Below are 15,325 nucleotides of genomic sequence, written 5' to 3'. Positions count from 1 at the left end.
TCGGCAGGCGGACTCTCAACCACTGCGCCACCAGGGAAGCCCTGGATTTCTTACTAGTGTAAAACAGACTAGTAGGATTTTATGTTAATCCCACAAACCAGTCACAGACTTTTTTTTTTTTTTTTTGGCTGCGTTGGATCTTTGTTGCTGCACGGGGGCTTTCTCTAGTCGAGGCAAATGCGGGCTACTCTTCGCTGCAGTGTGCATGCTTCTCATTGCAGTGGCCTCTCTTGTTGCGGAGTATGGGCTCTAGGTGTGCAGGCTTCAGTAGTTGCAGCTCGCGGGATCTAGAGCGCAGGCTCAGTAGTTGTGGCACACAGGCTTACTTGCTCCGCGGCATGTGGGATCTTCCCGGACCAGGGCTTGAACCTGTGTCCCCTACGTTGGCAGGCGGATTCTTAACCACTGGGTTACAAGTATAAGTGCCACCAGGGAAGTCCCCGGTCACAGACTTTTAAGTAATAGTTTCTGAGCCTCTTGAAGGGAAAGTAATTACTATGAATCAATATGGGTTTAAGAAGAATCAGAGTAGTAACATTTTCTTCTTTGAAAAACTAATTAGAATGGTAGATGAGGAAAATTCAATGGCCATTATTATCCCTATATATCAGCAAGGCATCTGGCAAAGTTGCTCATAACTTTGAGCTATGATTTAGATTCAAAACTATGAGCTAGATTCAACTAGGGAATTAGCAACTGGCTGAAGAAATCTAAAGATACCCAAGATTTTGAATAATGGATCTAAGTCAATATGAACAGATAGACCCATGTAATGTTGTGGTTCTCAAACTTTACTGTGCATCAGTATCACCTGAAAGGCCTACTCAAAAAGAAATTGCTATGTCCTGTGCCCAGAATTCACAATTCAGCAGGTGGGGTTCAAGAATTCACATTGCTGGGACTTCCCTGGTGGTACAGTGGTAAAGAATCCACCTTCCAGGGCTTCCCTGGTGGCGCAGTGGTTGAGAGTCCGCCTGCCGATGCAGGGGACACAGGTTCGTGCCCCGGTCTGGGAAGATCCCACATGCCGCGGAGCGGCTGGGCCCGTGAGCCATGGCCGCTGAGCCTGTGCATCCGGAGCCTGTGCTCCGCGGTGGGAGAGGCCACAGCAGTGAGAGGCCCGCGTACTGCAAAAAAAAAAAAGAATCCACCATCCACCTTCCAGTGCAAGGGACGCGGGTTTGATCCCTGGTTGGGGAACTAAGATCCCACGCGCCACGGGGCAATTAAACCCGCGCACCACAACTACTGAACTTGCGCACATCAATGAGGGAGCCTGAGTGCCGCAAACTACAGAGCCCACATGCTCTGGAGCCCGTGTGCCACAACTACAGAGCCCACGTGTACTGGAGCCCATGCGCCACAACTAGAGAAGAGAAAACCCGCATGCCACAACTAGAGAGAAGCCCGTGCGCCACAAACGAAATATCCCGCATGCTGCAACTAAGACCCAATGCAGCTTAAAAAATAAAGAAAATGAAGAAATTAAATAAAATTAAAAAAGAATTCACACTGCTAACGAGTTCCCAGATGATACCGTTGCTGCTCATCTGGGAACCATGTTTTGAGAATCACTGATGTACTATATATCAGGATACAGATATCAGGTTTTGTTCAACATTTTGCTAATGACCTTGTTAAATAAAAGCATGATTACAAATCTGCAGATGATATTAAATTTTGATATAAAAAGATCTCAATAGGCTAACTGTGGGACAAATCTTAAAATAAAATTTAATAGAGATAATCTTAAAATCCTAAAACAAAAACTAATCATACAAGTATAAGAAAAACAAAGCTTGACAATCACACATAAAAGAAGAGAAAGATAAAGAGATTTCAGAACGCTACAGCTTCAATGATTCGATAGTATACTCTGGTAACCGAAAAAGGTAATAACAGTTTGGATTTTACTAATAAAGTACAAAATATGGAACAATGTATTTGATAGTCCAACTACATATTATACTGGTTCCCCCACACTGGGGTATCTCTGTATTCAACTTTGGGTGTCAGACATTAAACAGAAGGCAGTCAAATCAGTTTGTTCAAAGAAGAGCTTTGGACCTAAAATCATTATCACATGAGAACAGTAAGAGGAATTGTTTATCTCTGGGCTTCAGAAGATTCAGAAAGATATGAGAGCAGTTTTCATATAATTGGCTTGTGGATGAAGACTCGGTTTTCTCTATATGACCCTAAGCGGAACTGCCACCTGTAGTTATCAGACTGCTTACTATACACAGGTGCCCAGCTGAGGAGAGGAGTGGGGAGGGAACAGGGGCTGAAATCTAGCTCACATTTCACTTGATAAGTCATGTGCCTTGGTGGGGGTGTCCAGCTGGAAAAAGGGTAAACTTTTTTCTAATTCATAGAAAGGGGGACAACACTGGAGGACTTTTTCCCTTCAGTGGGAATATCTTTTCTAATTTGCACAAAGGCACAATATGGACTAGTGGTGACTCTAGCCCTAAGGCAGAACTAGGTCCATTAGAAGTTTAGAGAAAACAACTGCAGCTCAATGTGAGAAATTTACAGAGTAATATATTAAATGCAAACTCATTTTCTGAAGAGTAGTTAATCTCCCAAATTAAATGTTCAAGGAATAGCTGGACAACTACTTGACAGGGTTATTTTAGAGTGTGTTTCAAGGTAGAGGAGTATGTGAGTATGTACTACTAGGCGGGTGGTGAAACTCAATGATCGTTTAGTTTCTAGGATCCTACATCTGAACTATCTGCCTATTTTCTCCATATCCCAGTTGATTCTTAAGGCACCCAGATTCCTCCTCTTCACAAATTTACCATACATTCTAGCCTTCCTCTTACCTAGCCAAATTCCTTTTCCTGTCTCCCTTTCTTCTCCTTTCCCTGCCCCAATATGTAGAAAGCATACATACGGCATTAATGCTGCAAATAAACCTTGTATTTAAAAAAATTGCTTTCTTCCAGATTAAAAAACAAACAAACAAAAACACTATTTAAAACAGGGATGAAGGGAATTCCCTGGTGGTCCAGAGGTTAGGACTCCATGCTTCCTTTACAGGGGCACAGGTTCGATGCCTGGTCAGGGAACTAAGTCCCTGCATGCTGCGTGGTGCGGCCAAAAAAAAAAGGGGATGAAAACTAAAATTCTCTGAACATATTATTAGAGAAAGCTAAGTTTCATTTTTAAGTGATTTATGTATCAATCACTAAAAGTCATGAGTTGGGGAGTAGATAATTCTTTTGCACCAGAAAGAGCGTGGAATAGACATGAAAAATGCAATGTCAGGGAATTCCCTGGTGGTCCAGTGGTTAGGACTTTGAGCTGCCAATGCCGGGGCCCCGGGTTTGATCCTTGGTTGGGTAACTAAGATCCCACAAGCCTTGTGGTGTGGCCAATGGGGAAAAAAAAATGTAATGTCAATTTTTATTTGTTCAGTGAGTACTGAATGTGTGATACTGTATTAAGTAATGATTAAGTAATATTTGATAAAAATTAAGGAGCAGAGCCAACCACAGCCATAATCTTATAGGAAGCTGAGTTATCTTTTGTCGTTTGTCTTTGAGTCCTGGTTTCTCCCTTTCCATATCTATAGTACCAGAACCTTGGCCCCCATCAGGCTAGGGTTTATTCCTCTTGCACTTGACCCCAGACATCTTTAACTGAGTTATACTTTATACTTAGGTATAATCTCTGCCTAGAGATTAGTCTTTTAAGAAAACATCAACATTTTAAAAGAAGCCTTCAGTAACTCCACCCAAATAAGTAACTAAAGGGAGAAACTGTCCTATGATGTAACAGAGAGGCAAAGTTGTGTGTTTTTTGTGTCTTTCTCTAAGTATAGTTAGGCTTACTCTTCATGGAGAGGTAAGAGGACAGAGAAAAGCTCTAGGTACCTGAGGCTGCCTAACCAAACAGTAATTTCCATTTTTTAACAAAAATATCTAATTGAGAAGATACAACCAAATGCCAATAAAGGGCTCAACCACCCTCAAGCAATATTTATGTAAAATGTTTACATAAGCATTATCATACTGAAATGATCTCATACTGAAATGATCTCATAAGACAACTTTTTTTTTCCTTTTGGCTTTCGGCACAGCTTGTGGGATCTTAGGTCCCTACCAGGGATCAAACTGAGGGCCTTAATGAAATAGCGGAATCCTAACCACTGGACCGCCAGGGAATTCTCTCTCGTAAGATAGCTTTTAAAGAACTTTAAGAAATCAGTTTCAAATTATTTGTAGAATGAATTAACAATTACTTTGAGTTAGAAACATTTTAAAAAGTGCTTTTTGGTAAATATTTTTGTAAATACAAGATAAATATCATTTTGTAAATGATAGTTTTGAGAAAGAAATATATAAAGGTTTTCTAATTAGAGAAAATTAGAAATGCTTTCTAGGAAAAGAAAATGAATCCTTCTATCCCCTAGGGAAAAACTATCTTTCTTTTGCTTTGTAGATCAGTATTTCTCTTTTTTTGAAGGAAATAGGTGGGTTTTTCAAAACTTTGCATTTCTTTTTTTGTGTAATAAACAATTGATCTGATCAAAGAGCCTATATAATTATTCTTTTTAATATTAATATGTTTTTTCCTAGCAGAATGCCTTACATACAGAAGCAGACAAATATTTTTTACTTGTTGAAAAAAAAAAATCTGTCACTCCTGCTTCAGGTGCAAGCCACCGACATTTAATTTTTTTTAACGTCTTTCACAGAGAATATATTATTGCAAAATCTGCCCAAATAAATATTTTATAATCCTTCTTGCGCCCCACTGATTTTCAATTTATCAACAGTGGTGCCTGCCTAAACTGTCAACCAGGGATTTTCATCATTTAATCATTTGAAAGTAATGCAAAAAATTGTTCCATAAACTCATGTTCTGTATAAGGGTAACCTACATCTAGAAGTATATATAACAAGGCGAATAACTAAATAGCACATTCAATTTTGAAGGTGACTGGCTAATGTCAACATTAGATTATGGAATCTGCTAACTTGTCACCTAAAGAAAATAAAGTGAAAAACAATGGTAATGGTAAAGACTTGAGAAATTCTTTGGAAAAGAGAATCAAAATTTCAGAATATAAAAGAAGCTTCACTTGGAATGCAGGGTCCTAAGATTACTCTTTAGCAGGTATCTGAAAAGTTATTTACGGGAAAGTAAGAATGACAAACTTGGAATAATTTCATTCACTTACTACAAACCTCAGGAGAGTCCTGGCAAGAAGACAAGAATGACCAAAAGAAGGAATAAAGGAAAAAAAATGAATCATAAATGAATCACCTTTTTAATTATCCAGTCTGGATTGTCACTTCAGTGCCTCTCTAGAGCAGAGGTCCCCAACCCTCTTGGCACCAAGGACCAGTTTCGTGGAAGACATCTTTTAACATGGGCAGGGGGGTGGGGGTGAGGGGGGTTGGATGGCTCAGGCGGGAGCGATGGGGGGCGGCAGATGAAGCTTCGCTCGCTCGCCCGCCGCTCACCTCCTGCTGTGCGGCCCGGTTCTGAACAGGCCGTGGACCAGTAGCGGTCCGCGGCCCAGGGGTTGGGGACCCCCGCTCTAGAGGCCCTAAATGTGAAACTGAGATATTTTTCTCTTGTTGGAAAGAAGCTGCTTCTAAGGCTGCTGAAAGTTTAACTGAATCAGGCCTCTTCCCTCCTTTATGAACTATCCTACTATATACCATTTTTTCATATAATTTAAATATAGATTCTTAGAAATGCATCAGATTTAACCAATAAGGTACTTACATTCACACTGTATGACATCTAAGTTAAATTGCTGAACGGCTCCCATGCTTATCTGTTTTAACTCACTGTCCAGGAGCATCTGCATTAATGATGTTGACAGATGCTGGCAGGCTGACATGCAAGCAGTCTGGGCAACTTTCCCCTGTTACACAAATATCCAAACCAAAAAATAAACAAACAAACAAACATATAAATATATCATCCTGTATCACAAAAGTTATATACATGGCATTTTTTTGTTGTTTTTTTTTTTTTGGTAGAATAGTAATTATTGGCCTTTCTCTTTCTGTATTCTGAGTGGCTGTCTTTTAGCATAGGAATTGAAAGTAATATTCTGTTGACTTGTCCTTCTCAGGATATAAATATCATTAAAGCTCTAACTGCATGCAGAAAAATTAAAGTGCAAGTTTAAAACCCATTATTTATTATTTCAGATCTCTTGAAATGCCTCAAGTATTTTTAAAAATGCACATTAAAATATGACATTTGTGACATAAAGTAACTGTCATGTTGACAGAACATTTTATTCATATAATGCTCTTTAAGCTTTCCCTTATAGAGTTAACCAAGCCAAGAATTAAAGAAGTTAAGTGTAATTTATTAGAATTGAAACTATACCTAATATGCTTTATAATATATACTTTGATATGTATGTAATATATAAAATATACTTTATAAAATATACTTTGAGTCATTAAGTCCTTACTTCTAATAGGAACATTAGTTTGTAGCACAGCTTCAATTAGGAGGGAAAAAAAGAAGCTTGCATACCAATAAGATTTCACAGTCATCTACAGATCTTCGTTTAGTTTTAGAAATTAAGTTTTAGAATCATCTGATAATTTAGAAATATGTAGTTAAGTGAGCTATAAATACTTGTGGTTGTCTTTTAGTATATATATTATATTTTCTACTATAATAAGCTCCTAAAACTCTACATGAATTTTGACTGACAGCCTTGATTCAGGCTATATCTTCTTTAAAATAATAAAAAATAATTTTAAATGTTTAGCCTCCAGATTACAGGGATCACAATAAAATATTGCTTTTAGTATAAATTGTTCTTCTAAGCAGGCTTTTTATTTCAACTAAAAGTTTAAAAGAAAATATTACAAAAACTATTTTAGGTAAAGTTTTCCAGTGTAATGCTGCTCCTAGTATGGCTATCTCCAAACCACAAGTATGTGATTTGGTGATGGATTGACTCCCATGATAGGATTCAAAGATCTAGGAACAGGGTTGGAAATAATGACATTTGGAAGATGTGCCGTGTTTTGCCTCATTCTCATTAACAAATATTTACCCAGTGCTATTTGATAATTATATATTTTTTCCTACTTATCACAAAGGCCAATAAAGCTACAAAATCATGAAAATCTTCCAAACATAAATGCTATAAAAGATGCAAACATGTTTACATAGGGTTGATCTGTTAGAAAAGAACAAACATAAATATATTTCCAAGTTTACTAGAATAGCTGTTCATTAAATTACACACTTAAAGTCAGACTAGAAACAAGCAACTTTTATGAATCTTTTATGAGTCTTCAGCATTTAGACACTATGCACGGTGGAAAAACTGTGCATCTGAAATGGAATGCCAATATCTAAATCAAAAACTTTAGAGATAAAAGCTGATGCAAACAATATATTTGACAGATACTGATGAACTGCCAGAAAGGAATGTAACAAACAATGCAAAACCCAGCATGCTTCAAGACCCCCCAAAAGCAAGAGGAATTAGTCTAGGAGACATGCAGCTCCATTCCCCAAGCAGAATAATATCAATATGAATGAGGGGCAGGAGGGAGACAGAAAAAGAAGAAATCAATGGCATGTAATTTAATTACAATGTAATAGGCTTGAGAATAGTTAATGGAAATGTCATTTTGACCAAATGGAACAACTAGTGCATTTCAGTTTAATGTACTTCTCCATCAAATCAGCTCCATGTCCTACTTATGTTGCCACTATAATGTACTAACTGCAAAAGCAGATTAATAAATTGCCAAAACAATTATTATTACATTCATTTCATAAGCAAACACATTGCATAATGTTAGTGGTATTATTTTAAGGTGATCTTTAAATTTTAACACAGGTTCAGATGCGACAAATGACTATGTAGCAATAGTACTGGAGCCAAAATGATGGTACTAGTACAAAAATTCAGGCTATTCCATAAATTTGGTGGATATAGGTAATGAAAACGTGTGTGCGCATGCACACACACACACGCACACACACACGCATTTAGCTTTTTGTTTAAATAACACATGTAATAATAAAATCTTAATAAAAAATTTCCTTTGATTATGCATATTAAATACAGGCTTATTGTTCTCAAAGATAGAAGTTTAAAATATTTGTAAAATATTCAAATGAAAAATTCTTCCTTTTTTATAGCTCAAAATTAATATCAAAGGTTCAAATCCTTTAAATATTTAAAGTTATATTCTATAAGATTATACTTTTTTAAATGTCTACTTCCTGACTATAAAATGTGAACAAATATTCTTAAATTTTATCTATTACTTATTTTGAGACAGAAAATTTTAATGTTCCAGAAACTTGCACATTCCAAAAACATCTCTGGCAATTCATTTTTGATGCCTGTAGCCCTTGGTACACTTTTGTATAACCAAAACACCCCTTTCTGAACACTATTTTGCTATTATTGTTGATCCTTTTAATACTGTATCACTTTCTAGAACAAAAATAATCTAAGTACTTCTACAACTATCTTTAAAAACTAGACTTTTTCATTAGAGATGCTCTGGTTTTCAACATTACAACAAACAAAGCCAAAATAATTAAGTGAAGTGACTGAGAAAACACAGCACATTTAATATCAAGCACCTAGAAATTTCTGCTGTCCTCATCTGAAAAATTAATTGCAACTATTATTAACATTCTCCTCTTCAACAACATAAATTTCAGTAAATAAGTAAAAACACCTGCCAAACTTTTAAAGGTAACTGCTTTTTTACCCTGATCTAACATTTTGCTGAAAAACAACTTGTTAAGAGAGAAAATCCTTGGACAAACTTCTTATATTTCAAAGGAACTTGTAAAAGAGAATCTGCTGACATATTAGATCCTTTTTGCATTACTCAAAAGCTTTTCTTCTAAGAACAATTGTGGTAAAGAGACATTTGGCTCCTAGGAAATTCCCAAAGGGTCAACCATATGCATCCTTCCATGGCACCTTCACAGTGCTGCTTTCTAGATCTATGTCTCAAAAGCAGCTTTCATCATTTACTTGTGTGTCAGTCAATATGATTTATGGACTGCATTCAACAAAGTCAAAGCATATAGAATGAGAAATATGACTACAATCTGCTAATTTGTTTTGTATTGAGCCACTTAAGAGTCAAAGACCTAATGTCAGACTGAGACCAGCAACACAATTAACCGGGTCGGTGACAGATTCATCCATCCTCCCTGCCAGGCTGTGCCAATCAAAGACAGCATGAGGTGACATTTGGTGAAATCAGTAAGAAAACTCATTCTCTAAGTAACCTATGTGAGACCTTGATTGACACTTTTTGAATTTAGTTTGTGGAACACAGACACTCTTTACCCAATAGTCCCTCACTGCAAGCTGTGAAATAAGGCTTTTAATGCCAATCACAGGAACAATAAACCACAAACCACCAATCCTCAGTTTAAAAGGAATCAAGAAAACACATCTGTTTGTATGTCAAGCCAAATTTTCAAAATAATTTACTATTATAGATTAGGCTAAAGATACTCTGCTTCCTTTGAAACGTTGTAAAATGACATGGTAACAAAAATACAACACATTTTATTAGATTATACCTCAAAACTGTTTTGGTATCAAAGTAATGTTTTGATAGATCTACTCTCATATAATAGTAGGAGAAATGTAGAATACTTAAAAACTAATTTGACACATTTAAATTTTCATTTGAAGTTTTCATTTCTGTCTCACCATTCTCTTATTTCAAAGGCCTAATAAAGAAGGAAGGTTTGATTTCAATAGTACTTATTTGAAAGCATTTTTCAATGCTGCTTTCATTCTCCCAAATACATTTAACATAAAAATGTACTCTTGAAATCACAACCATTCTTTCTGCGTTGGTCTACTTTCCTTAATGATCCCCGGAGAATCCACTTTCCTTTATTTATACCCCCACAAAAGATCAACTTGGCACAAAAACCTACTTTTTATTTAAGTTAAAAAAAATATAGACTCAGAAATATTATGTGCTGTATTTATTAATCTTTAAATTGATAACAGGTTTTGTTTTAAAAGGTTATGTAATTCTTGTCAGGAAAAACTGGAAAACAAATAAGATCATGGTCAATTTGAATATTAAATCTAACATTGATAAGCAAATTTATTAATTTTGATTCTATGTGGCTTTTTAAAGTTATTAACTTTTAAAGTTATTTAAATAAAAATAGTAAAATACTGCTATATTATTCAAACTTACTGCCTCTCAGTTTGCTTCATGAATTTCAGTTATGAGACTATGAAATAGCCTTTTCGGAGGGAAGACAAAGAGGAAAGGAAGTATTGGTCAGTCTCCTAAAGAGCTACAATTTTTAGCCTTTTAAAACACATAGTCCAAAAGAGTGAAGTCTTTCATCAAATATGGAGTAAACATTAAAATTAGAAATAAATTCTTAATTGAAAAATGATGCCTAGTTGAAAAGTAGACATTTTAATTTAAGAAATCTATTCTTCTTCTTTCTCTTTTACATAAGAATCACTAATTTACATTTTACTATATGAAACTACATTTACTCAAATGTAAAGACTGTTATTAAATCAGGAAAAAAATACCTAAAACATGAAAATTTCTCCAAGGTGATTTCACAAATGCACAAAGATTCCTTTACCTAGTAAGTTATGTTTTAATCTATTTTCTGGCTGAACATACTATATAAAACTGAAATGTCTCCGTTTCCCAATACTACAGAATGGATGAGTTATAAAGGTTTAAATATCAAGATGAATTCCTTTAGTGAGTTTTAATAATAACTTAACACTATCTTGAAGACACAATTTTGAGATTATGCCCCCAAAATTCATAGGTCTATCAAAATATACTTATTCTAACACCCCTAACATTCTCTAAAATACCTCCTGGGGCTTCCCTGGTGGCGCAGAGGTTGACAGTCCGCCTGCCAATGCAGGGGACACGGGTTCGTGCCCCGATCTGGGAAGATCCCACATGCCGCGGAGCGGCTGGGCCCATGAGCCATGGCCGCTGAGCCTGCGCGTCCGGAGCCTGTGCTCCGCAGCGGGAGAGGCCACAGCAGTGAGAGGCCCACGTACCGAAAAAAAAAAAAAAAAAATCTAAAATACCTCCCTTATACCTCTCTATTCCTCTCATACTCTCTCTGTCCTGATCTAAGTAGCTCTAGCCCCCAGAGAAGTGGTTATCACATCAGTTAACCACAATTCCCACAGTCAATTATGAATTCCCTTTTTCCCCTCTGAGGCTTTTCTCCTCTAAACAATTCTCAATCATAAGGATACAAGACATAACATAAAGGCTTGCTCTCGGGACACACACACACACACACACACACACACACACACACACACACACACACACGGATTAAACAAAATAGAAGTATCATAAGGTTGGAAAAAAAATTCCCCAAACTTGGAAAACTTCAGGACACTTGTAATATATGGCACATTTCTATTTCATGCCTTAGCCCAGCTTCCTTATCCCAACCATAGGTCTCATCAAACTTTGGTGGCCTTTTTCTTTTTTTAAAACAATCTTTTGAATGTGGACTTTGATGACATGTAACACCCAGATTTTTAGCTTTCTGCAAGTATCATTGTTGCTGTCATGGCAGTCCCATGACATCTTCAAACTCCTCCTAACTTTAAAAGGCAGAAAGAGAATGCAAGGACAAGTAGAGCACTGAAAGTCTAGAAGAGGTCAAGGTTTTGAAGCTACTGATTATACCAGAAATCTGGATAAAATGGTAAAAGCTGCATGCACTCTTGTCCAAAATGGCACAAAGAGGGAGCTAGTTTGTACTATGTAGGAACTGACAGATTCTTCCTACCTCTTAAATCTACTTGATAACAACAAATTGGGCAATTAGGTACATGTTTAAGTAGGGAAGCAATAAAATATCAAGACCCTATAACTTTCTCACTTGGAAAATGTTAAGAAATACAAGAGAAGTTTCCACATGGTGACTGAATACTATGGTCAAGCCACAAGAATTAAGACTGAAAAACCAAAGTATTCCAGGAACTGTTATCAAAGCAACAGCTCTGTGATAGCAGAGTCATAGCCTCATTTTTTTACATAAGAATCCAGCTCAGAGTATTAGGGCTAACATAATCATTAAAATGTACTATTTCAGTATGACTTAAAATTTACAAAGAAGTTGTCAGAATCACTAACAGGTTAGACAACATAGATTATTTCTGAAACAGGAGGGAAGGGGGCAGGGCACAACCTTTAAAAGAATGACAGAGCCCAAGGACACGACATAAACTGATTAGAACCAACTAGGTCCCAGGTGGTGGACCAGTCGACTTCTACTAGACCTTGAGCCTCAATATACGCTCACTGTAACACATGAGCAAGCTAAATGACACACCCACAGGCGCCAAGACAGTTCCAAGGCCTACCATAAGGGTCAAAAAGTGGGTGGTGGCCCAATTCCTGGAAATCCCCACCCCTTCCCCAAAATAGCTGGAATACTCCTCCCACTCATTAGCATATGAAATTACCCACCCCTATAAAAACTGACAACCCCCATACCCTGGTACCTTTCTTACCTTCTGAGACGGCCCACATTCTGTCTGTGGAGTGTGTTTCTCTCTAATAAATCACTTCTTACCTATCACGTTGTCTCTCACTTTATTCTTTCTGTGATGAGACATCAAGAACCTGAACCTCATTAAGTCCTGAGACCAGGCATGTGATCTCAGTTAAAAGACCGTGGGTTCAAGTCCCAATCTGGGTTTTGGCCAGGTTCAAGTTCTGGCCCGTGGGTTCAAGTCCCAACCTGAGTTACACAGTTTCATTTCCACATGATCATTAATAAAACGGACAAATGTCACCCAAGCCAAGAGGTGGCTGATATAAACATAGCCATGTATATATAAACAGCACAGAGCAGGCCTTTGTCATTCAAGGATTTATGTTTAGGTTTCAACCTTTTAAGAATGACTCTGAGAATCCAGTACAAGCAGGGCTTCATTTGCTGAGGCACACATTTGAATTACTTGCTCTGTGAAACGGGTATTGGGCAGGGAGGAACCACTCAGACTGAATGCAGTCAAAGTCCCAACCTCCCCAAGTCAATGTGGCTTTGCTGTCTTCTGTTAGCTGACATGGATAAAGTAACTCTCACTAAGGTCTACAGTTTTCAATTATATTTTATACCATTTCTGAAAGAAATTACATGGCACAGCAGTAGTCTCATATTTGGGAATTTTCAAAGGTTTTGGGTATACTCATCCAGAATGTTAGGGGCTTTTTGAACAAGTAACTTCACTGGGCTAAATCCTAGATTGTGGGAATGTGGCTGGGGTAAATACTGTTAGAGTCACTTCCAGTTGAGGGGGTACCTGGGACAGGAGTTTAAAAGAGTCAGGGAAATGTATCATGTGAGAGGAGGATACATATTAAAACAAAACAAAACTCATACAAAGGAGTGATGCCGAAAGCTCAGCTTCTCTGTACACCGGTGCTGAACCAAATCTCAGGGACAGAGTTTTGGGTGAAGGAGAAAAGGATAGCTTTATTATGAATACTTTGCCAGGCCAAGGGGGACACAGCAGTCTCCTGCCTTGAAAAACCATGTGTCCCAACCCAGGAGGATTTGATAAGGAGTTTTATAACAATGTTTCCGAAGGGTGGGGTTGCTGACAAGACTAGGGTGTGTGCAGGGTCTCAGGCAGTCTCCTAATCTTGATGAGCGTCTCTGGTCCCTATAATCTTGCCTCAGATGGTTTCTTGGCTGCTCCTCCCTTGATTAGCAACTGTTCAAATCTGCCCTTTGGAACTCAGGCAAGGTCATGGAGGCTGGAGTCTTGCCTACAAGCAATGGGGGACAAAAAAAAGAGGCCTCCATGCCCGGGAGCCTCACAGGGCCCCGCTAAGTTTCAGGAGGAGGGAGCAAACAAGGTAAGTTATCTACTTACCTTTTTTTTTCTAAAGACAATCTTGCAAATGACATTCAACAATACCCTGAGAGTGAAAAATAAGTAGGTCAACTGCCCCCCTCTTGTTTTCAAACAGACAAAGGCTTTAAATCTCAATGCTACCATCTACCACACCAATTTCCATAAGAGGCAGAAAGATTTAAAACATGACAGCTTCCCTACCAGGCTTAAAGTCTCCTGAATGAAAGAAAATGAAGTGATTAAAATGTTGTTGCTTATCTTCTGAATTCCTCCCCTATGTGCAATATTCATCTAAACATGCACTTTTGTTGGGACTTTACTCGGCAAAGTCTAATCTCTTTACTTTTTGTATTACAGTATCTTTCTTTTTTTCTTTTGCGGTACGCGGGCCTCTCACTGCTGTGGCCTCTCCCGTTGCGGAGCACAGGCTCCGTACGCGCAGGCTCAGCGGCCATGGCTCACAGGCCCAGCTGCTCCGCGGCATGTGGGATCTTCTCGGACTGGGGCATGAACCCGTGTCCCCTGCATCGGCAGGCGGACTCTCAACCACTGCGCCTCCAGGGAAGCCCAGTATTACAGTACCTTGCATAAGCTTTTTATGAGTATGTATCAGCATCTTGGCCTGTTGCATTTTGTCTTCTCTACCTGACCTGCAAACATTCTGTAAATATGAATTCACCAAAGCAGTTCTACCTCTCCCATCAGCTCTATCCTCACCCTTATCCATTCCTGTCTGTTCCATACAAGGAAGAAAAAAAAAAGTAGGGGCTCTTTAGCCTCACCAGACCCTGGCTTGCACAGGAAACTTATGACTCCAACATCTTTCCCTACCATCTCCTTTCTTTCTCTCCAGGGGATCTGACCTCCTTTTCGCTATCTTCATCTGCTCACAATAAAACATAAATTCCAACTCAAACAATCTCTTATCCACATATTTTAGCCTCTTTTCCTCCCCCATCTCGACTTTTGCCTATTTAACTCGGGGTGGGGGTGGGGGGAGAGAACTATCTTCTATTTTTTTCTTTCTATTGTGTAATACAGGTTAAAGGGAAAGATAACATTTGCATTCCTAGAACTTATTCCTATCTGCAAAAATTCAAGTAACTTTCTAAACATGAATTCTCTGCTGCCATCTGGTAGTGAAACTGCTAGATGGTACATTTTCATTTGTTTTTAATACTGAATCTTCCTGTTCAAAATGATCCTTGGGGCTTCCCTGGTGGCGCAGTGGTTGAGAGTCCGCCTGCTGATGCAGGGGACGCGGGTTCGTGCCCCGGTCCGGGAAGATCCCACATGCCGCGGAGCGGCTAGGCCCGTGCGCCATGGCCGCTGAGCCTGCGCAGCGCATCCGGAGCCTGTGCTCTGCAACGGGAGAGGCCACAACAGTGAGAGGCCCGCGTACCGCAAAAAAAAAAAAAAAAAAGAAAAAAAAAAAATCCT

General features: G+C 38.3%; 1 protein-coding gene across 7 annotated transcripts in view; it reads right to left on the bottom strand.

Moving 5' to 3' along the window:
* The window catches only part of EXOC6 (exocyst complex component 6), a 216,631-nt gene that overhangs the window by 50,635 nt on the left and 150,671 nt on the right, over nt 1–15,325 (bottom strand). For all 7 annotated transcript variants that reach the window (XM_055081380.1, XM_024121372.3, XM_055081382.1 and 4 more), the window contains one exon: nt 5,746–5,887. In XM_055081380.1, coding sequence (XP_054937355.1) covers nt 5,746–5,887 — 142 coding nt within the window. The remainder of the gene's footprint in view (nt 1–5,745; nt 5,888–15,325) is intronic.

Source organism: Physeter macrocephalus, chromosome 20 (assembly GCF_002837175.3).
Source record: "Physeter macrocephalus isolate SW-GA chromosome 20, ASM283717v5, whole genome shotgun sequence".
Classification (NCBI taxonomy): domain Eukaryota; kingdom Metazoa; phylum Chordata; class Mammalia; order Artiodactyla; family Physeteridae; genus Physeter; species Physeter macrocephalus.
Note: the sequence above shows the minus strand (reverse complement) of the source record. Positions and strands in the feature narration are given on the sequence as shown.